Source organism: Oreochromis niloticus, linkage group LG1 (genome assembly GCF_001858045.2).
Source record: "Oreochromis niloticus isolate F11D_XX linkage group LG1, O_niloticus_UMD_NMBU, whole genome shotgun sequence".
Lineage (NCBI taxonomy): Eukaryota > Metazoa > Chordata > Actinopteri > Cichliformes > Cichlidae > Oreochromis > Oreochromis niloticus.
In genome coordinates, this window is record NC_031965.2 from 23,125,167 (window position 1) to 23,147,997 (window position 22,831).

The following is a 22,831-nucleotide window of genomic DNA, read 5'->3' on the forward strand; positions in this document are numbered from 1 at the left end:
AGCTCAATTCATGTCAAAGCATTCACTTTTACCTACTAAAACGCTGTCAAACCTAAAATGAGGACGTGGGCACAGCTAGTGAAATACACTGCATCACAAAACTTTAACAGAACAGCCATCTCAGACTGGGTTTGGCGGTTGCCATAGTTTCCTTGCTATTTATAGAGCACATTGTCTGCAGTGAACATAAGAGATGTGCATATTTATTTGCACATACTACATTTGTAGTGAAAGACTGATATGAAATCAAGCGATTGCAACTTGTACCATACAATATAGAATGGGTTTCCTCCACACTAGTAACAGCAGAAGTCACACAATAACTCACACTGTTTTCATTTTATTTTTTTCTTCTACCATCCCAGTGTCACTTTGAATCCATTGTGTCACAGCATTCAGAATTATTGGCACTCTTGGTATAGACAAGCTGAATATGCGACAAATAAATCAAGTAATCAGCTATTCCCTTTAATGAAAATAATAACTATTGCATCAGGAGTTAAATTCAGCTTTTGGTAGGTTTGAGTTATAAAATTGTTGGCACTTTTTGTTTTTGACATCGAGGTGAATCTGCCTAGTGAGATTTGACCTTTTAACTGCTTTAGGTTTTCCCCCATATTGTTTCAGTGTAACTTCTTTTTACTAACTTTGGATTGCTTTATGCTAGTAGCAGCAGTTGTGGCAAGTAGTGTTTTCATAAGGATAAAGTTAGCAAATTTTGAAAAACAAAGTTTGCTATGGAAAAGTATATTGCATATAGCTGCTACTTGGTCTGTTTATCTTTGTGAATCATCTGCACCAAATGCCAATAATTCTGCAGGGCACTGTATATACAGTTCAGTGAAGAAGTGCATTATTTTTATTTAGGCAATTAAAACAACAGCACACATTCTTCATTACGATTGAGAAAAGGTGATGGATAGAGCCGAGCCTCGCAGAAACCAACATCCCCTGCTTCACTTATCTCACTTCGAGGTGTTACAGAATAAGCCTCAATAAGAAATTGATGTGATGTTTCATTTAGAAAAAAAAAAAGAGTCTGATTTATGATTTATCTTGTGACACTGTAATTGAGAGTGAAGCTCACTGTCATCTGAGCTTCACGTGAAAAGTCTAACCTCGCGCTGTGGTTATGTCTGGATCAATCTCACTGTGCAAGCCCATGCTGAGAGGTTGCACAGATAAAAGTGCTATTATTCTGCTGACCTAATACCCTGTCTGTCAACCAATAAACAAAGATTAAAATCTGGCAGCTCAAAGTGCACTAAGAACCTTTTGCTTGAGCAACACAATGATTGCGTGTGTTTTTGTGAGTGTGGGAGAGAATGGGACGGGGAGAGAAGAAAGTGTGCACATTGCACATCTCAGCATCTTTAGTTAGAGTAGAGCGCACAGTGTCCAGAGTTCAGCCTGAACTCGCCAGCACCATGTAAGATTATGTGAGAGCACGGTGGCAGAACGAGGCATCTTGGTCTGCTTTGTGTGACCGCTCTGGCTGTATGTCTGGCTCTGGGTTTTGATTTCCTCGCTGCAGGCTGGTTGGTTTATGTCAGAGATCATGGTTGCTTTGGCCTTTCCAGCTTCATTAAGGGCTCTGCGGTGTCTGAGTCACTGTGGTGCTTTCTCTCTCGTGGAGGCTCAACTTTGCTGCATCGTGTCCATGAGGGCGAGCGCATGTACCCACCTCTGGGAAGCACAGGGTGGTGGGAACCTGAGAATTAAACAGACATCAGCCTATTATGAAGACGAATGCAAAGTCTTTGCAGATAAAAAATACAGATGCGATGTTTTGCATCATATGGAAGCCAACATATCTGTCATGTGTGAGCTTAAAAATGCAAGTCTTCATGTTGACGAGCATTTGCATAGATAGCTTTACACCTGCTCAAAGGATCTTAGAAACTCAACACTACAGAAGCAACAGGAACCTTGCAGGATACAGCTGCTGCTTGCTTTTCCTCTCAGCCATAAAATCCTTTAATCCATGCTTGTACAAGCAGGCTGCGCATACCAGCAGCGTATAAGTTGTCAAGTTTTTTGTTCATTCAAGACTATTGTGAAAACAATAACTGGACCTGTCAGGGTTGTTATACTGTTTTCCCTGTTTTAGCATTTTCTGTAATCCAATCAATTTGGAGTATTGCTCGTTTCAAAAATTGTTTCACTTTTGAATAAACTAATCAATCAATAAATTCTATTACTGCTGCAACTCGTCCCCTTTATATCAAGTTAGTTGTCTTTCAGTATTAGCCATAGAAAGATGTTTCCATTTCGCACCACTTGGTGGCGATGTTGCCCCTGCTAGGAAGATAACAAAGCAACATGGGAGACTGTTAAAGTGACAAAAAGCTGAAAACTGGCCATCTTTGATTTCATTTCATATTGATCTGACATGATTGATGGCGTCTCCACTGGGTTTTAATTAGAGGGACAGCAACCTTCTGAGCACTGGGAAGAGTTCTGCTGACAAGCAGCTGATGATTGTTTGTTGTGTTCAAGTAGTTCTAGAAATGTTTGTCTGCAATACGTCTGGTATATAAATATGTAACTGTGTAATACATGCACAGTAGATCTGATCTGCATTCCTTTGTGTTTTGCTCAGAAGAAGCTGATGAAGATGAATTCAAGAAAGAGCTGAAAGCTATACAGCGAATAATGCAGAACAACGCTTCTTAAACACAAAATTCTCCTGCATGTGTGAAGGTACCAAGAAGGCAGCTGCAGCAAAACACTAAAATTGTACAGTTTGAGAAAATGGTTGTTTTTTTAAAGCCCTTAAAGGCTGAATTGTATTTAGTGAACCGAAACAAAAAAAAATCCAATTTTAAATTTGTATCATATTTGCTATTTTTTTTTTCAATTTATTCCTTTAAATTGTATCATGCATCAGGTGGAAAATCACACCGATAATGTAAAAGTTTCAAAAACTCATATATCAAAAACTCATATACCAAATGTATCATATGTATCAAATATGATACATTTGATACATTTGGCTTCAAAGGGTTAATCCTCTGCTTTCTAATTCCAGCACAGCCCAACAGAGTTTGGGAACTAGGGCAAGAATTTATCAAAGATAATAATCTGCTAAGTCATTAAAAGCACATGGCAACCCTTTAGACAGTGAGTTCAGCTCACTGGAATCTGACCATGCAAATTAAAGACGGTGTTTACTGTGAATCTATGAAAAGTGGTTTAAAAAATGGTTTGTAAAATAAAAATTATCATTGATTTACAACAGACAGCAAGCTGCCATTGCACTGTGTGGATTTACAGGTAATACGTTTCACATCTCAACCTGTGACTTACTGCAAATTTTGTGTCTTTGAGAGCAGAGTGGAAACGCCTCCTTTGACATGATTGATCTGGGTGTGGCTTGCATAATTGGGATCGTCTGCACTGCAGCACATGAACATATCCTGGGGCCCTCTTGGTGGGTGGGGGGTGGGGTCTTATTATCACTCACATTATCTACAAAGGATCTGTCAATGTCATTATCCCTAACTTCCATTCCACAAAATAATTAACCCACAGCTTTCAATACCATAATATGCAACAAAAATAATACAAATAGACACAATGTTTAATGATTTAATGTGCAGTAAAAGAATGATGGGAGGCCACAGCTATGCCTGTGGTTGTTTTCCAGAGATATGGGTAAACTTTATGCTTCATCAAGCTCAATTGAAAGAAGAACAAAGAGCAAACCTACTGGACATCAGGCTTTTGTTCATTGTCTCTGGAGCTGCTCTAGAACGTGACGCTTGATGAAACAGTAACTGTAGCTATGAAGCTGGTCAGCTGATCGTGTTTGGCAACATTCAAACTGAATGCTTTAAAAAAAACGATAGATTGAAGTGAAAGAGAGCAGCTTTTGAATTTTGAAAAGGTAAAAATACAAAGAAGACAGCAGAGAGAAGAAAACAAACATGCTGCAGACATACAATAGTCATATGAAAGAGGAGTTACACAGAACATGATAAGTGTTTAAATGCCTTTTGAAGGACCAGGCCTTGTTTCCAGCAGGGGGAAGTGAATTATTCAAGAACCTACATTTAGCTTGAACTCGGTCACCCATCTTTTGCTCCTCTCCTCTATTCTGCTTCCTTTAACCGCTTCCTAAGGTCCTACATGCACTCAGCAGTTTCCCATGGAGGCTTATGCTCAGGCAGCATAGCTCAGTGCTACCTGACCCACATTTGCAATGCAAACTTCACCAGAAAATAATTAAATCTAAGTCGCAATCTGAGGTCACCAATGGCTTTATGGGGCAAACTGCGTCCTTGTTTGCTCAGTCTCACAGCCTTTAGTGTGTTTTGCTTTGCGATATGTAACTGAATGCTTTCAGCAGGATTGTTCAGCATTTATAAAATTATAATTTGCATAAAACTACATGGTTGAATAATGAAGACGTTTTTAGGGAATCCACAAACAAAGACACTGTTCCTCAAACTGGATGAGTCCTGCCATTGTTCTATTTCATTATGTCATGTTGTTTAAATACATATCTTTGAATCATTTAATAAAGTTATTCCTATAAAACTTTATAGTGGTAAACATAATGTCTTGTATACATGCTGTATGCAGTGGACCCTATTCTATTACCTTAGCTGGTCCCATTTTAACATTTCAGCTCATCTTTCTGTGTTGAGTTTTCATACAAGCTCACACGAATAGCAGCTTGGTGCACTGCCCTATCTGCTGAGCTGGACACAATTTCTTCTGACACCTTTTCATACAGAAAACATTTCTGATTTTTTCAGAAAATCTTGGTAGCCAAACCACTCTGTATTTGGTCCAAAAATGTGAAATTATACAATGCAAGCCTGAAACTGAACAAAACTGAAGCAGACATGGAGAGAGGCAGACAATGGGACTACAGATGAAAAAAATCTAAAGCACATAAGAGAGGAGGATTGTCTCTGGTGTGAAAGATTAAAAAAAAAACTTGTTACAAGCTAAGGGGGTTTTTTTTTTGGAAGAAACACTGCACAGAATGAAACAGTTTATTTTGAAAAGGTTAAAATCTTCAGACAAGTAGTGGCTACATTCTCAGACAGCTGAGCTATTTTTATTCATGATGATTATACAACTAAAAAGGCACAAGTGAATGAGATGATTAGTTTTAAAAATCATCTATTGTGTGCTAACATTTAATCATTGCTGGGATTCCTAAGGGTTTGTATCATTAACAGCAGGATGCTGAGTGGCAGCCATAATAACAGCTGGTTGGATTCTCTAAATACTAAGGTGCTTTAATGCTTCCTTTATTACCTCACCCAGTATAGGACACAATAGACCATCCTTTGTGAAAGGAAAGGAGGTATTCCATCCCACAATTCATAGCAACGCACCAGATGGTTCATGAACATGACCAATAAAACTGACTTGCTGATATGTTTTGAACCTTCAACAAGAGGCTGTTAGACCTGGTAAAACCTATTAAAAGGTGAACTATGAACATCAAACTGCTGATTATGAGATATATTAATTGATCAAAGTATGTTCTATGGCTGTGGTTCCTTTACTAATGTCTGTTGTTGGTATTGCTAGCCTTTGGGATTACCAACTAGTAAAATTTGACTGGGATAGGCTACAATTGGATAAATGATGGATGGAGGAAATTTTCCTTCAGAGACTGAAAGTCTAAACAATGAAGCGGTGATCTTAAAGGTTAAAATTCCAACCTGTCAAATGAAGTGATTTTTTTTACCAAAGGTTCTCATTTATATGACTTGTATGAAACAAGTATCAGAGGGCGCTGGGGCGAATTTAGATTCACATTTTTGTGTACTCTGTCTTCTGGAAGTGGTAGTTTTGACATGGTAGACACCCGTTGTTATGCTGATAAGGAGTCTAGCATGAGTGGGGTTAAATTCTCCTTCACATCTTTCCCTGATGACATACAATCTTCCATCAAGGTCAAGGAAAAGCAATTAGAAAAAGGAAGTCATTTTTAGATGCCATGACACAATCGTAATGAGCAACAGCTGAGAAGTTGCTTGGCTGCTCCTTCTCCTGCAGTCGCACTTTCATCCTGCAAGCAGCTGTGGCCTTTTACTAACAAGAGGAAACTTCGCTGGATAGTTCTGAAAAGGACAGCTAAAAGGCTGATCAAATGTGATACACATGTAAATTTACTATCATTTAAATTTTACCTGAAAAATTTTAAATGCTGTGAACTTTGTGGAACTATCAGAGATTATAAAGATTATACAAGGTTATTTTATATACTTCAAGCCACATGGATCTGTTCGTTTTATGTAGCTACCCATTTGCTTTGAGTCCATGAATTTGAACAGTTTTATAAGTCCTTTTAGCTGATTTTAAAGAAGTGCACAACCATTTTATGTGTAAACATTAAAATACTAGTGGATAACCACACGCGGATATTTTCTCTAATTCTACTCCACTAACTCTCCAGATACTTAAGATATTAAAATCAAAAGTGTGTAGACACAATTTGGCCCTGTCATACTTTTTCAGTTGTGCTAGAGTACTATAATCGACAGATTTATAAGGACAATGTATCAAGTGGCAACATGAAAACAAAGTGACAATGCAAAAGGGGTGTTTGCATAAACCCACTGGATTATCATCTCAATCTGCGGCCATGCTCAGCTCTTTGAAGCTTCCTAGTTTATTTGAGGTCACTGTTTTGCTGTCCAAGCAGACACGCAACTTACTATTGTGCCGTTTTCAGCAGCAAACAGAAAACAACTGATACCATCGCTAGCTGTACAACAGTACTAAATGAAAGTGATTATTAGACTTAAACAAAAACTCCAAACAAACAATAAAGATCTGTAACAACTGGGTGCAAAAAATAAGATGATAATAATGTGCTTCAGTATAGAGCAGGGGTCCCCAATCTCAGTCCACGAGGGCCGGTGTCCCTGCAGGTTTTAGATCTCACCCTGGGTCAACACACCTGAATCACATGATTAGTTCATTACCAGGCTTCTGGAGAACTTCAAGACATGTTGAGAAGGTAATTTATCCATTCAAATCAGCTGTGATGGATCAAGGACACATCTAAAACCTGCAGGGACACCGGCCCTCGTGGACTGAGATTGGGGACCCCTGGTATAGAGCCTCGAACCTGCTTCATCCTCAATCAAAAACATTAAAGTTAGATTTTGCCCTATAACGGCTGTGGCTGACTGGTGGTTTTCTAGTACTGTTTGGACCGGATCCAGATGTGTCCTGGAGATTTCCCCAAGTGTGGAAGGCTGCTGTTTACCTCAGCTGTCAATGTAGCTGAGAAGTGTCCACCTTTATTTGTTCTGGAAGATGCTGTAAAACCATGTGAAAGGAGTCTGATATGCTCACTTCTGATCAATGACTGAGTTGAATTGTTGAGGATATGTTAAACTAAGAGGTGCTGTTTTTGCTACTGTTATCAACCGTTAGCGTGTGTTAGCTACTGTTTGCTGGCATTAGTGAAACTGTCTTTGAACTGGATGTAGCATTGTTGGACTCTGATGCTTAGTAAATAAACTCTCATGAGATGTACTGTAATCAAACTGTTTATCATAGGAAAAGTGTGATTTTTAAGCCACTTGTAGCTTATTTTACCTAGCTTAATGTTAGCTTATAACCAACTGTTATTATTGTTTAGTCAGCTCTTGTCCCAAGAAGGGAAGGTCACATGTGTAACCTGCTGCCAATTAGTAATTGCAACAACATCAAGAATAAATAAATCCAAAATAAATTTATGGACATTTTCATGTGTTAGAGCCTTGACTACAGTTCAGGAGAAAAAGCTTGAGGTGGGAAGAAAGAGAACAACATTTTATCAAGAAGCTGGTAAAAAGCTCACTCCTTCTCAGTATGGACCCCTTCTTTAAGAATAAAACACAGCTTTGATCCTTCACATCTTGAGTCTCAAAGGTGCTGAAGGCATTAAATGTTCTTCCACAGCGCACCAACATCTGTGGCTTCTCTTCTCTGGCTTTGTTGTACTACGTATGTGGCCGGCCTCTAGCCACATACATTAAACTCCACTGGGAGATCTCCTTCCTGGCCACTGTATTCAAACATGGCAATTTCAACAAACTGCAAACCCAATCCTATGTATTTTTAATAGATTAAGTATAAGTTTAAGATGGTGCATCAGTTTTTTTGGATGATGCAATTACACAATATTCTATGCATATTTATTATTACAGTATCCTCTTTTTTTTCTATTAAATAGGCTAAAAAAATTACTGACTGTCCCTTTAAGAAAATCTGTGGTATTTTTCCATCTAGCTGAGTTGCTACAGTAACATGAACCATGACAATACAGTTATCACCATACCATTACATACAGCACATACAACAGAGTGGATTTACTAGAAACAAAGGAAAACGTCTATTTTTGGACATAAGATGTCCCTGCAGTAAGCACTGTATCTCAAATTTAAATAAATGACTACAGAGCTGGAGGCAGCAGTATATAGCACAGATCCCACTGGGGCTATAACTCACACTTAACACACTGTGTCATGATATGGAACAGTAGCAATAAACAGAAAAGAAAAATGAAACAGGTTAATGCTGTTACTGCAGGTGCCCATAAGAGTGTACATGTCATATCATCACCAGCACTGCTGTGTTACAGTGGATTCAAACAGGGTCAGCACTTTATGCTAATATGTGTTCAGCCTTCTTTTAGGTAGTCTTGGACAAACACAGAATGAACGGCCCACTGTCCATGAAGCAAACACAGACTGCTAATGTTTATACCACACTTTAAAATCTTAAGCTGACAAAAACCCATTGTGCATGTCGAGAAGCTCAGAGGACAAAGTTGACTGTCCATGTGCAGCACGCTGCTACCAGTGGTGGTTTTTTTGTTTGTTTTTTTGCACAACAGCTTTTCTGCACCTGCTGCTGTGACAGCGAACTGTCTCACCTCTTTAATACGCACAAACCCCATGTGGTGTATTTGCAGGGTTGAAGTGATGCAGCTCCAGCCCTCCAAGTCATCTTTTCCTTTCACTTGTCAGAATAAAAGAATTCATATTTGTTTTAATCACTATAGTTAATATGAAATTCTTTCCTCTCACAGTTAGGCGACGTAAAAATGGAAATTAACCAAGTTAAACTGCCCCTTTTACTTAACCACTGTGACACTGTGAAATATGTTTTTAATGAGTCTGTGAAGGAGTCACATGATATTTCAAATCGTTACAGCTCAGCAGGCTGTTTTAGGACCCTGCTGAGCCATAATGATTTGAATCTGTCTCTTGCACACACACGGTCATGTTTCCATTACTTCAGAGGACTTTACATTGACTCACATTCAGTTCCTGGAGACAAAGGCCTGTTTACTGCTCGCCTTGACCTAATCTTACTCTAACCTCAAATCAGGTCTTACAATAGTAACAGTGAAGAACTGATTTTGTTGGAGCTTGTTGATGTCAGATCAACAATGTTACTGCGTAAACAGACGCATGTCCCCACAAAATGAGTAACACAAGTACACATTCTGTCTCTCTTACGCACACCCTTCCACCCCCACAAAATGATTGCTTCTTTACTTTTTACACCCACAGTCACTAATCTGGGAAATGCTTCCCTCGACAATCAAGCTACAGGGAAAAAGAGTTGCAAAAAAGTGTTGCGCTGTGCATAAATTAAAAATTTGTGCATGGAGTACAAGATATCTCAAGGAGGTTGCAGAATGAGGATAATCAGTTTTTGTATGTGCCGTTGTCTCAGCAAACCTTGAGGAAATATAACATATGATGCAAAAGTCTTGAGCCAACCCTCATTTCAGGGGAATGGGAAGTGCAGAGTCTATGAGGCAAAACAACATTTGTACAATTCCAACACACTTGAAGTCAAGATTTAACATGACTATCTTTACTCTTCAACACAGCCTGAACACTCCTAGGTAAGGTTTCTTGTAATTTCTCTTTGGGATCAATGTCATGCTGAAATATGAAACTGCTGCCACTCAGATCCTTTACAGATGATCTTGAATATATCATCTGTAAAATTTGATGGTTCTTTTAACCACTGGTGGAAATGCAGCCCCAAACAATGTGAGCGCCTCCACCGTGTTATACAGGTGGCTGTAGACACTCACTGTTGGACCTCTCGTTTGACTGCTTCAGACATATTGATAACAATTTCATATCTGGATTCCTCACTCCATCAGACCTGGATTTCCAGTCCAGTTCTTGTATAATGTGGCATACCTCATACCTTTCTCCCTGTTTCCCTTCCTAAAGAATGGATTTTGGTTTTTACCATTCCGCTGAGAGCATTTCTGGAAAGGCTTCATTGAATAGTAGATGGATCAGCTGTAGTACCATATGTATCTCTCAGGTCCTGTGTCAAGTCTTTGCTGGATTTCCCCCCATGTTTCTTAAAGACACAACTTTCAAATACTGTTCATCTGCCTTAAATAGTTTCTTTAGGCCTGCCACTTCTTCTTTTGTCCTCCACTTGTCTAATTCCCTAAAAATTTTGAAAGGACACACCACACGTCGTGTTGAGATATGCCAAATCACCTTGTTGGTGCAATAATACCATTTTATGCCTGTTAAACTGCATTATCTTTGGTATTTGTCATAGATTCAACTAAAGAAACAAGTCAGACACAACACTGGTTCATTTCTTAAGCTTTGTGTGTTTTTGTTTTATGTTTGAATGATTCATAGATCAGCATTAAGTGGATGGTAAAAAAAACACACCCAAAACATTCCTCTGAAAATGGTCAGGTACAACGAATGTTCTGAAAATTAGTGAAAAAGCAACAAAAAAATAAATAAATAAAATAAATAAATTGAGAGACCTTGAGAAAGCCTCCACAACTATTGCTCAAGAAAACTTAATAGAATTACAATAAAGTCTGTTTCATCAAAGGCAAAATATAAATAAATGAGGGGTGACTCAAGACTTTTGTACACTCCTGTAATCATCCTGGTTCTCTTTACCTTCATGTTTTAATGATCAGTGTTTATTACAACATATACATATATATATAATCTTAGAAATCGTTACCTGCTGGGGACTCATTGTGGTTTTCCTCATCAGAGTCAGCAAAAACTTCAGCTAGCTCCTGGTCAGACATATCGGTAAGTTCAGTGAGATCCAAGAGGTCAAAGTGCACCTCTAAAGAAGAGACACTGCTCAACGGTTCTATGAAGCAGAGGAAAAAAGAGTCCTTTTAGTCTGGAGGGAAGATGGGAGATTACAATCACTCATTTTTGCTGACAGTGCAGAAAAAAGTGTCTCTTTCAAAGAAGTAGGAGATAAACTGCATATATTTCAACAGCTCAAGTAAGAAGCTCTTGAATCTATTGTACTGATAATCAGATCGATACCTGGCTCTTGCAGTGCTACTGTAAAATCAATTTCTTTTCTGCTCCTGTCTCCACTTTAATCTGTACAACTTGTACAGTGCTCTCTATTACAGAAGCATTTCACATACTGTACATTTCCTAAATCTGTGTCTGATTTTGATGCTTCATTCAGTGAATTCCTCTCTCGGTATGACGCCCGTGTGTTGACTCAGGCGCTTACTGAAGAAATGAAATAAGAGCTCTGTAGAGATGAAAACAGCCAGTTCTTCAGTGCACTGCAATCTTCATTTTTTTCTCTTGGGTGTGTTGCACCTGTTCTTTTCTCCACAAGCTTGTGATTCTTCAGCAGGCCATTTCCTCCGCTGCTGCACAGAACAGGGTGAGATTAACGTGTGGTCTGCATCCAAACGCCTGACTCAGCTTTCCAGTCAAAGTGCCTCCAAAGGTGAGATTTTAATGTAATGTATGCAAAGTCAAATTTATTCAAAGACCTAAATAATATTTGCATAAAGTGCACCAAGAGAACATCTGCTTGTCTCAGCATTTCCCAAGTTAGGAAACAATTAGATGTAATTGAGCAGGACTAATCTAACAGTATGGTGAGAAAGATGTCTGAGGTGAGGCAGACAGACGTGTGCTTGCATTTCCTTATCAATCAGTGGGTGCTAGCCTTACATGCAAAGTCTGACTAAAGCACATCATTGGCTGGTTGTGACTTTGTAAAGAAACGATGGGCTCCATGACAGGTTGAAAGCTGTTATTATCCCGTGCTGTTTGCATCCCGTTTTCCAGGCAGTTTAAGGCACTGTCTCAGGCTGAAGCAGCTGAAGAAGCAGAGCCCACTCTCCTCCCGCTGCTCTTTGTCTGCTTCTATATTTCATTTAATTCATCATGGTCCTGATAGAGCACATATTGATTTTTAAAAGACTATTTATTATGCCAGGGAAGTAGCCCTGCCATTTTTAAGATATAAGAGAAACACTCAGCAGAAATCCCAAGAGGAATGAAACATAAGGAAGCTGTGACAAAGAGAGAATATAAATATAAGTAACTGAATATAGTAGCCATTTGAAATATATTAAGACACAACACTTCTTTTAAAGGATTCAGCTACCCAGCTTCCATTACCACTCCATTAACCACCACAGTACATATAATTAAAGCAGCCACAGAAAGACTCAGCAGACAGCTCTCAGAACTTCACATCCAAAGCTTGAATGTTTCTATTTCTGCTGTCTGGATTGGTTTTAAATAAGCACTAAAACATACAATAACTGTTAAAAAAAAAATCTCATAAAAGTTCTTTTTTTTTTCATCTCTTTAGGTTGATTCTTGTTTCTGAATATATATTATGTTTTCTGCAGGCAGAAAGGTGCTTGCTACTGTTATCAGTATTTTTAACTGCATTTTGGGAGGTAAAAAACTAGAGGCAGTGAAACATGAAGAAAACTGTGGGGGAGGAGATGAAGAAAGATGAGGGAGAGGCAGGGCGATGGGAGAAGAGGGAGCGTTAGGTAAGGAGCTAAATGTAAAATAATAAAACCGGTATGGAGAAGAAAGAGACAAGAGGGGGAAATGAGGCAGTATGTGAAACAACACAATACTTCCTTGTAATTTCTGTCATTATTTTCAGCTGATAAGAGTTATTCCCTTTCTATTGCGCTTGCTTTTAACCGCCTCTCCCCCATCTCTTCTTTTTCCCTTTTCCACACCCTTTCTCCTTGAATAATTGATCAGTCGGTTTTCAGTCCCAGACAGACACGCTGAAACAACTGCCTCCAGTTCAAAAGCCAATCAGTGGCACTCTGAGAAGTCAGTGGGGAGAGGGGGAGGATAAAAAGCAAAGACTCCTGTGCGTACAGCAGATGTAAGAGACGACCATTTCTTGGCCGGTGGCCCGCACATTCACATTCATTCATTTTGTCTCCTTCTTCACTAATACTATGTTTTTTCATCACATGCTTGCAGTCCATGTGTGCAAAACAAAAAGTCCCCTGATTTCAATAGAAATTCTCATTTAAAATTCTCATTTACTTCAAGACAACATGACTATTCAGTCCTTTTTCCTTTTTCTTTCTTCTCTGTAGAAGTATAAATGTAGAGATAGGTTCAAATGGAAGAGCAAAAATAGGGAGAATGGATGAGAGGGAGGGTTTCACATTTGGGAGAAGGGATCAGAGAGTGGAATGGATGCGCCTTGCATCTTGGATCTGTATAATCCCCTTTCTTTCCTCGCCTCTCAGGGCTCTGAGGTCATCAGTTCAGCCTGAGCAGATTGTAATAATGACTGAGACTAATGGAGTGAATAAGACTGACACCAGGCTAAGCTATTGAGATGTATATATTAAACAAAGAGTGTCAAAAAATTTCTATCATGTATATAATGCATTCTTTTTAACTGATCTGAATGTTATTGATAAACATGGCCTAATGTTGTTTACTTATTTTCTGTTGGATTGCTTGTTAATCAATAAATAAGGTGTAATTTCTACACACATAGCAAGAAGAGTGTTTCACTAGGGGATGAAATCCAAATTAAAACACGCTGGAAAAAGAGCTACAACAGCTCATCGACGCCGGCCTCTGCAACAGCCCACACAACCAGAGTAAACCAACATTTGCTTACATTTATCTAAATATCTTTTCCTTACAGGATGTTTTCATTTGAAGGACACAAGCTGAATTAAAATCCTTAATTAAAATTCCTTTGATCTTGCCCACTTTCTCCTATTAAAGAAACTGATAGTATGGGCGGTTGCCATAAATTTTTTTATTTCTTTCCATCCATGCAATCAGAGTGCAATTGGTTTACAGTGCAGCTTTCTTTGGTCTTGTATTTATTTGTGGATGCATCCGTACTGCAGGTTTTTTCTTCTTCTTACCGCCTTAGTTCCTGCAAACCAAATGATCTTTTCTGGGATATTAAGATGTTTGATTTTTTGAGGCTGAGCCTAAAAATAAGCCTTGCAGATGACTCAGGAGCAAACTGCAGCTCTAGGAGATTATTTGTTTCTGTGCCATTTTTGGATGACGTTGTGTTCTTTAGCACTTTCGCGTTAATGAATGACTCTCACTGATCAGAAGGGTAATCTCGTTCAAATCAGACTCTAAATGTTTTGGAGATATTTCAAACCACCAGTCTTGGTTTCACTCTCTCTCCATAGACTCTCTTGCCATAGACTATTAAGCTGAGCTGCCAGGTAGCACGATTATGTCGTGGGTCACGTTCAATCGGAGAGACACAGAAATTGGCCTGTGGATGAGCCGTCTCCTTGAAAAAGAGTTCAGTTTGTGAAGGAGAAAAAGGCTGCCTTGTCATCCATGTAGCTCCTGTATTCCTCTCTGTGCTTTTGTGCCTTGGGAGTCTGGCACTTAAAGGGAAGCCTCTGTATGAGACTGATGCACAATGGGTCTGTTCAGTCGAGGCTGTGGTGCTTTGAGAATGTTGGACCGGAATACGTAAAACAGGCAGTAGTAAATCCAAAGGGATCCATATACCTGGACTTGACTAAAGAATGCTTGTGTAATCCATAATTACATGTGTGAAGTATGTATTAGAGCTCCACAGATATGTTAGTATGTTATATCAATCTGTGATCGGCACTGATAAAACTCATTTTCACAGAAGAATATCCTTTTCCGTCATTACTTATTTTCTTCATTAGAGACTATTGATCAGGTATCTTGCGCAAAGCTTTTCCCATTTATAATTAGCCTGTAACACCTCTTTACTGCCAATGAATATTCATCACTATTTCATATTGCTAAAATAACCCACTCTTTATACTATCACTTGTACTCACGTCTCTTCTCGGTGATGTGCAGCAGGCTAGCAGTGTGCCCTGACAAGCTGCCCTCCTCCTCTGCTAATGGGTGCTGAAACAGCTCCTTGGACAGGTCACCTGAGCTGGAGGGCTTCAGCAGCTTCTGGATGTCCTTATTGGGCTCTGTCATCCGATGAAAACCCAGACAAAAAAGAGATTGAGCATAAAAGAGAGAATTAAAAGGAAAGCTAAGGATTTTTAAGCCTCAGGTAAATATTAGGTATGCTTTATTGTTGCTAACCAAATGAAATTTAAGGCACCACAATAATGCAGAGAAGATGTTGAGTAATGAAATGAAACAAGAAATCAGAAATTTTCCAGAACTGGAAGAACTTAGTATTTGCTCCCATGTTTGCCATGTTTAGTGATAATCCTCCTTGTATAACCACTATTATGTGTTTTCCAAATCAGACACCAGCTGGCCATTAATCCCAAACTACCTGCGTCACCTTATAATGCTCAAGCATCTCAGCTGCTTGTCTTTTGGTTATATAATGCAAAAAGTTCTTCACAACATCTATGCAGCCTACGCATCAGTGTCAGTTTAATGGTACATGTCTGTCATATACAGTTAGGTGCATAAATGTGTGTATACCACCACCTCTGTCTACCATCACAGTGTTATTTAAACCAAACAGTCATAATTTGATAAAAGTCAGTTTTTCAGCTTTAATTCAAGGAGTTTAACAAAAATAATTAATTGTTTAGGAAATCAGTGACTTTTACGCAGTCTTCTGACTGTTCAAAAGTAATTGGACAACTGAGTGAACTGGACAATCAGTTTAATGAGATCTGTTCCTTTATTATTTCATGACAAATTAAGCTGATAAAATATATCAGACTGATTCCAATTGTTTTACTCGCACTTGTTAGGGTTGTTTATTGTTTTTGGGTCGACGGATTGGCCAAATCAACAATCTGCTACATTGTTAAAAGGAAGGACTCAACAGGTCAGTTCATCAACACCAAAAGGCCTGAAAGATCACAGAAGTGAAAGCCCACTAAAGTGCACATTGATCGAATTATCTCCACCTTCACGCCTTCACAACATTTAAGAAAGTTGAGTATACTCTAGGAAAGTAGGTGTTTAATTAATAAAGTCAAGAATTCAAGAGACTGCTTCATGAATCTAAACACAGAGGATTTACATCATGGTGCAAACCACTGGTGACACTCAAGAACAGGAAGTCTATTTGAGATTTTGCAGAAAAAGAAAAGAATCTGCACAATCCTGGAAAAAATTCCTTGGAGTGATTAACTTATATCAGGATGATGGAGAATATCGAGAAGGAAAGAAACAGCTCGTGAGCTGAAGCATAACACATTATCTGCCAAGTATAGTGGAAGCAGTATTTATAGGCAGTATGGCATTTGCATCTATGGCTGAAGGCAGAGAATCCACAAACAAGGAACAGCTGAAGATGGCTACAGTAGAAGCCCAACACAGCATTTCAAGAAAAGAAAAACAGCATTTGGTGATGTCCATGGGTTACAGACTTCAAGTAGTCATTGATTGCAAAAAATATTTATCCAGTTGTTAAAAACGAATATTCTTATAAACCTGTCATTTCAACATTTCAAGTATTGCAGTTAATGCAATACTTTTGTTAAACCTCTTGAATGAAAGCACGAGTGGTTCCTTTTAGTGAGATTGGTGTTGGCTTTGTACAGATCCCTAATTCATCGTTTCTGCTTCACAATATAGTCACTCTAGTATTTCAAAAGATACTTCATTCTAACAGCCCGGTCATGCTCTTTGCTGAACCCCCCAAAAACATCTCAAACATCTATTGAAAATAGTTCACAGAGGCCATTAACAAAATCTGAAAATAGTAGAGACCTAAAATAGCATTCTTCCACACTCAGAAGCATGCATAAAATCTAAATTGGTTAAACTTGATCAAGGTTAAATTTTCACCTGTTTGACGGAGCTGAAAACACAATGCAGTATGTGAGGAGACTAAATGAGGTAAGCTGCACATTTAGTGAGAGGAATAGAGAGCGTAACCAGTATTCCAGACACGGATGGGAGTTTAAAATTACACAGTAGTTTTATCAGATAAGTAAACTTTCCGATCACTACTACTGTCATCTGGGTAAGCTCTTCCTTCAGAATGGTGCACTACAGCATGTGCATATATTATTTTACGTTGTAACCCAAAACATGTTTTGTGAAGTCACTGTGACCTTGAACACCTAAAAATTGAAATTCCTCTTTGAGTTCAAAATCATCTTCCCCGACATACTGCGTCGTGAGATTGTGACAGCTGATGTTGCCAAGGAGACATTAACCATACATTTGAAAGTAAGAAAAAAAGCTGAAAAGAAGAGTCATTTGTTTATGGCGCAACATGTAGCAATAACTTTGGCTGTATTTGATGATAAAATGCAGAACAGATGCAACTGTGGGAGTACAGCAGCTTCCTGGTGGGCCTCACCAGATGGTCTGTACCATTTCTGCTTGCAGTATGTTCAGACTTTGGAATTTCTTATTTCAGATGAAAAAATATGTTACAGCCAAGGTGAAAGCAGAACATGATGGATTTTCATTGCAACCTAAGAAGCAAAGTGTTTTTTGCCAGCTATTGATTAATTTCCCCAGTGAGGAACCACACAAACTGAAACACTACACATTTACCTCTGTTGTTATAATGAAATGTTTGCTCAATATTTTGACTATAAACAGCTCTGGTTTCTATTCAACAAACATTTGTTTCCATCCATCCATCCATAAGGAAATGTTGCCTTTTAGATAGACAATACATATAAGACACCAACAAATACATGTGTGTGTATGTATAGGCTTGCATTTAGCATTGTAGTTGAAAATGACTGTCTCCAAGGTGCAATATTAATCAGTAACAGCTGAAAAGGTCATTAATGAAAGTCACAGTATTCTTTGCATATACAGTTAGGCACTTTGCACAGATGGTCTGATCTAGCCACCAACTGCTACAATGTCTGTGAAGAAGCCCGAGTAAATAATGACAATGTAAGTCAGTGCTGTTAAAAGACAGCCAGTCATACATGTGCCCTTTTTCAGGATGCCTCTGACCCTGTCTTGAGCTGTCAGCCATGACTGTCTGTGAATCAGCTAACCCGAGACATGCAGACAGATGGAGGGAGATGTAGAAACAGAGCGAGGGAGGTTGGTGGGATGGTGTACTGTACGACTGCCAAAAGTGGAATCAAATTCACAGCCTCGGCGTAATAAATCAGTTGCTGTTTGACTGTGTTGCACAGGCAGGAAAAATTAACATGGTCTATGACCTTACCAGGTCATTGTGCTTGCTAATTTCTCTCTGTCTTACATCCCATATATGCTCTACTTATATTTTAGGCTACACCCGCAGTGGCAGATTTATATAAACATTACTCCCACAGGGAAGTGAGTATACAGAGGATGATGAATATTTGGCTGAATTGAGAACACAGTTAACACGGTTTACAGTGTTTTTAATGCAGTTTCTTTTAACATTAGTTCTAATCCTTACAGATAAGACAAGGGCCTTTTTTAATAAACTGTTACTTTTCTTAATTCAGAATATCCCTTCATTCCCAGCAGTTGCTGTGTTTGCCACATGAAGCCATCAAAAGGTCATGCTTTGTGATCCAGTTCTGTGATACATCACAGTAATGATGTTCACTCTAATTCAATCACATCTTAATGGACAAATATGATCATTATTTGTAGTGGGCAGGTAACTCTGGCAGATAGCATGAACATGCACTGCTGAGATAAAAACACTGGTACAGGGATCAAGGCCATAGCAGGAAATGGCATTTCCCATTTAAAAGGCAATTTCAGTCAGTACTGCTGAAAATGCTCTTATAGTGACGTACTTTTACTTTATTAAACACCACAGTGTATAATAAATCAACCAATCAAGAAGTGATTGAAGTGTAAATTTTAAGCTTTAATTCAGAGCCTCAAAAGCAATTAACTGACTGAAAAAAAAGTTTCATGGACAAGCGAGGCCTGTTCGTTTGCAATTCCATGACAAACAGATAAAATATAGGGAGGAGGAACCCCTCACAACATCTAGTCAAGCCAAGGACGCTCTTGAGGAAGCAGGTGTATCATTGTCAAAGTCTACAATCAAGCGACGCCTTTATGAAAGCAAACACAGGGTTTATAACAAAGTTTAAACCACTGGTTACACTTAAGAACAGAGAGGTCAGATTCAGTTGTGTCAGAAATCAACAGATGAAACCAAGACTCACTTGTACCAGAATAATGTGAAAGCATGGAGAAGGAGAGAAACACCTCATGAACAGAAGCATACCACATCATCTGTCAAACATGGTGGAGGTAGAGTTATGGGAATGGGCCACTGGTGTTTACTGCTGATTGAAGTAGCACAAAGTAGCAGGATGAATTGTAAGGTGTACAGGGCTATACTTTCTGCTTAGATAAAACAAATGCTGCAACACTGACAGACAGCGTTTCACAGTGGAAATGGATAACAACCAAAAACATGCTGCAAAAGCAACCCAGGAGTTTTTCAAGGCAAAGAAATAGGATATTCTTCAATTCAGAATATTCTGAGATATTCATGCAACAGAGCATGTCTTTCAGTCCCTGAAAGCACAGACCCTCAAATAAGCGGTAAGGGTCTGGCAACATTGGTTCTAGACTTCAGGGAGTCAATTACTGCAAAGGATTTTCCTTCACTTATTAAAAACAATCCTTACGTTTTATGTTAGTTTGTCCAATTACTTTTGAGCTTATTAAAATTGGGGACTATGAACGTCCAATAGAAAAAACAATACAAAAAACAATCCCTAATCAGATCCGTTCATTTCAAGCTGAAAGTCTCATCATGTTTGTTTGATTTAAAATCCATTGTGGTTGTGTACAAAGACAAAATTAACAAAATTATGTCACTGTCCAAATATTTATATACCTGACTGTATATTATCAAATTACCATTTTTATATTTTAAAAGAATATTTTAACAAAGTTGCCGCAAAGAATCATCAGAAATTATTATATGTATGATGAAAGAAGGACTTCATAAAGTTCATTCATTAAGGACATACATAATGTATGAAAATAGGGCCCATGGACTTTCACAAAATCAGACACTAAGGAGAAACCAACTTCTAAAACCTTTAATTACTTGTGGGACACACTAAAACCGAGCAATACTAAATACACTGACAGCTACAGACACATTATCATATATTATGTGCAAAAATATTACGGCTCTAAATAGTAAAGCTTTCCTCGATTTCTCCAGGGTTCCACTATAAAAGCGATACTAAAATTTATAGAGCAACACTGTATATCGCTCTTCATACATTATGAGAAGTATTCTGTAGTTTCACATTTAGTAAAGTTAATTAGTCCTACGAGGAGACTTGATTTAGGACTTCATCCCATCACCCCTGTGAACGCAGTACTGGCACTGAAGCACAACTCAGAGGGTCCACGCAGCGCAGGCTTCTCTGGATGGCCTTTACACAAAGGCCATATGCCTCTACTATTGTTCTGTAATTTTCAATCAGTGCAGCTTCAGCACGGTTGACCTACAGTGAACATCTACATTAACCTGCACTGTTAAATAATAGATTAAACGCGAAGCAATGAACCCCCTACTGCTGGATGCCGGGGTGATGAGAATGAACAGAAGGGTCACTCCTGTATATAAACCTCACGCACTAATTCAGTGATTAACTCTTTACAGCAGAAGAGTTACTCACTCGTGAGATACAAGCATTAATCAGAGGGATCGGACTCCGGGCATTTAGTCCCCAACTGCCCACATCATGAATGTACGAGGAAACACTACAGGCAGGTTTTCCACAGCACAAGTCAATCAAAACAGGAAAAAAAGACACTCGGCCGTGATCAACCATCAAGCACTGAGAAGAGCAAAAATAGAAAATGGCTCTTACCTGGGCTCCCCGCCCCTCCCTGTGCCTCCATGCAGCTCAGCGGAGAGTGTCCTGCGGTTCACCACACCAGCATCAGAGAGTGGAGGAGACAAATGGGAAGAAAGGGAGAGGCAAGGAGAGAGAGAGAGAGAGAGTGAGAGAGAGAGAGAGAGAGAGAGAGAGAGAGTGTGTGTGTGTGTGTGTGTGTGTGTGTGTGTGTGTGTGTCTCGTGTGGGTATATAATAGAGTATGGGGTGGGTGGACACAGCAGACCTAAGCTTCCACCTGCCTGTCCCTCCTTCCTTTTTGTCCGCTGTTGTTCTAGATTTCCCAAACAGGTGATATCGCCTTTTCCTCTGGCACAGTCCACGTGCCCCGCTCTGCCATCAGCGCTGTCTGAGCGCACAGGGAGGGTGGTCTGGGAACAGCGACATCGCAGTGAATTTCTAAGCCACTTCGTTTAGTAAATGCAGCATTGTGAGGCTTGGCTGGGTATGTACAGAATAGACAGAGAGAGAGAAAGGGAGAGAGAGAGGGAGGGCTGAGTTGGCAGTGGGCCCAGACTGAGAGGCAGAAAAAGAGAAAGGGGGTATCAGGGAGGGTTATGGACCAGTGTAGTGGGGGACACGCTGCGAGTGTGAATGAGTGTGCAGAAGTGTGCAAATGCATTAATGTGACACAACAATTTGTGGATTGTAGGCACTTTATTGAGCCAGATAGTGTGCAGGCCAGAGTTAAAGCAGAAATACATTTTGTGTGTGATACTTGATAGAAGTATGAATCCCATGCTTTCAAAAATGGAAATAGTGTTTCTTTCTCTTGAGGCAAATAACCTGGTGGATGTCGCTCTCTAGTGGCAGGATATGATGTGTTCAGGTGATCTGTTAGGTTTACCGTCCAGGTTTACATCACACAAAACCAGACTTTGCAATCAACAACAGAGGAGAAGCACAGCACAGCTTCTCTTTAGAGGCTAGACTCTGGCATATTATTACTGTATTCAAATTTAACAACCACAGCAAACACGTTCAGACTGACTTTGCCCAATTAATAACACCTCCAGCCACTCAAAATCATCCAGATAACACAGCCCTGTGTTTCCTGTTATTCCCATGTACTGCATCACATTGAGGGAACTAATTATGTTAATGTGCATTTGAAGGGAACAATTCATATTCGTTAATATGTGCATCTTATGAGTCTTGATATGTACTGAATCCATTCCATAAGCACACTTGAACACTTAAAGAGAAGAAACTATCATATGAACTTTATAATCAGTCAGTTCTCTAAAGTGAGAATGTGAGCACTGGTATTTAAACACGTAACACAATAATTTGATCTTGAAATATTTGAAGTTAGAACTTTAATGGAATCAATAAAACTATTTTAAAATGTTTTTCTCACTGTTCTTAGATCATGGGTCACATTTCACATGATTAGCACTTTTACAGTTCTTTCTTCTGCTCGTAAAGACATTATTATAACAGCCTAGAAATGGCCACAAACTGATTTAATGGAAGGTGTACAACTTAATTAACCCGAATGTACAAAGAGGTTAATATTGTCAGCACTGTTTCTCTTTTACTAATAGTTCATAACTTGTACTTTTAAACCTTTCAAAAGTTTAACACTGATTATTTCCAAGTTTACAAGGTATGAGAGGAGATTTTTATCTCAGACTCGTTAATAGTACATAATTACATCGTAAATTTAGGGCCTGTATAACTAAAGCATTATCAAAATAAGATTTAATTAAGATTTGTGCTGTATGTTTGATTATTAATGTATTTTATGTATTTCTGTTTTTATATTACTGTGAAGCAC

The 22,831-nt window shown here is 38.9% G+C and overlaps 1 protein-coding gene across 4 annotated transcripts; it reads right to left on the reverse strand.

Annotated features, from left to right (window-relative positions):
- Positions 1-324: 324 nt before the first annotated feature.
- dbndd1 (dysbindin domain containing 1) lies at positions 325-21,513 on the reverse strand. 4 transcript variants are annotated; one of them, XM_025906680.1, is made up of 5 exons: positions 21,294-21,513; positions 21,026-21,076; positions 15,104-15,247; positions 10,999-11,136; positions 325-1,711 (listed from the first exon to the last, which is right to left on the reverse strand). In XM_025906680.1, the coding sequence occupies exons 2-5, from the start codon at positions 21,054-21,056 to the stop codon at positions 1,557-1,559; spliced, it is 468 nt and encodes a 155-aa protein (XP_025762465.1). In that variant the 5' UTR covers positions 21,057-21,076; positions 21,294-21,513; the 3' UTR covers positions 325-1,556. The 4 variants fall into 4 exon arrangements, with proteins under 4 accessions (XP_025762465.1, XP_005467182.1, XP_025762462.1 ...); XM_005467125.3 differs by having other exon boundaries at positions 21,278-21,513; XM_025906677.1 differs by having other exon boundaries at positions 21,026-21,161; positions 21,226-21,512.
- Between the last annotated feature and the right edge of the window lie 1,318 nt (positions 21,514-22,831).

Coding starts and splice junctions, on each gene's coding strand:
- dbndd1 (XM_025906680.1), bottom strand. CDS start 21,056: ATGGAGGCACAGGGAGGGGCGGGGAGCCCAG. Junction 15,248..21,025: donor GGGAGGGGCGGGGAGCCCAG/GTAAGAGCCATT, acceptor ATCGGATGACAG/AGCCCAATAAGGACATCCAG. Junction 11,137..15,103: donor GCACATCACCGAGAAGAGAC/GTGAGTACAAGT, acceptor TCTGCTTCATAG/AACCGTTGAGCAGTGTCTCT.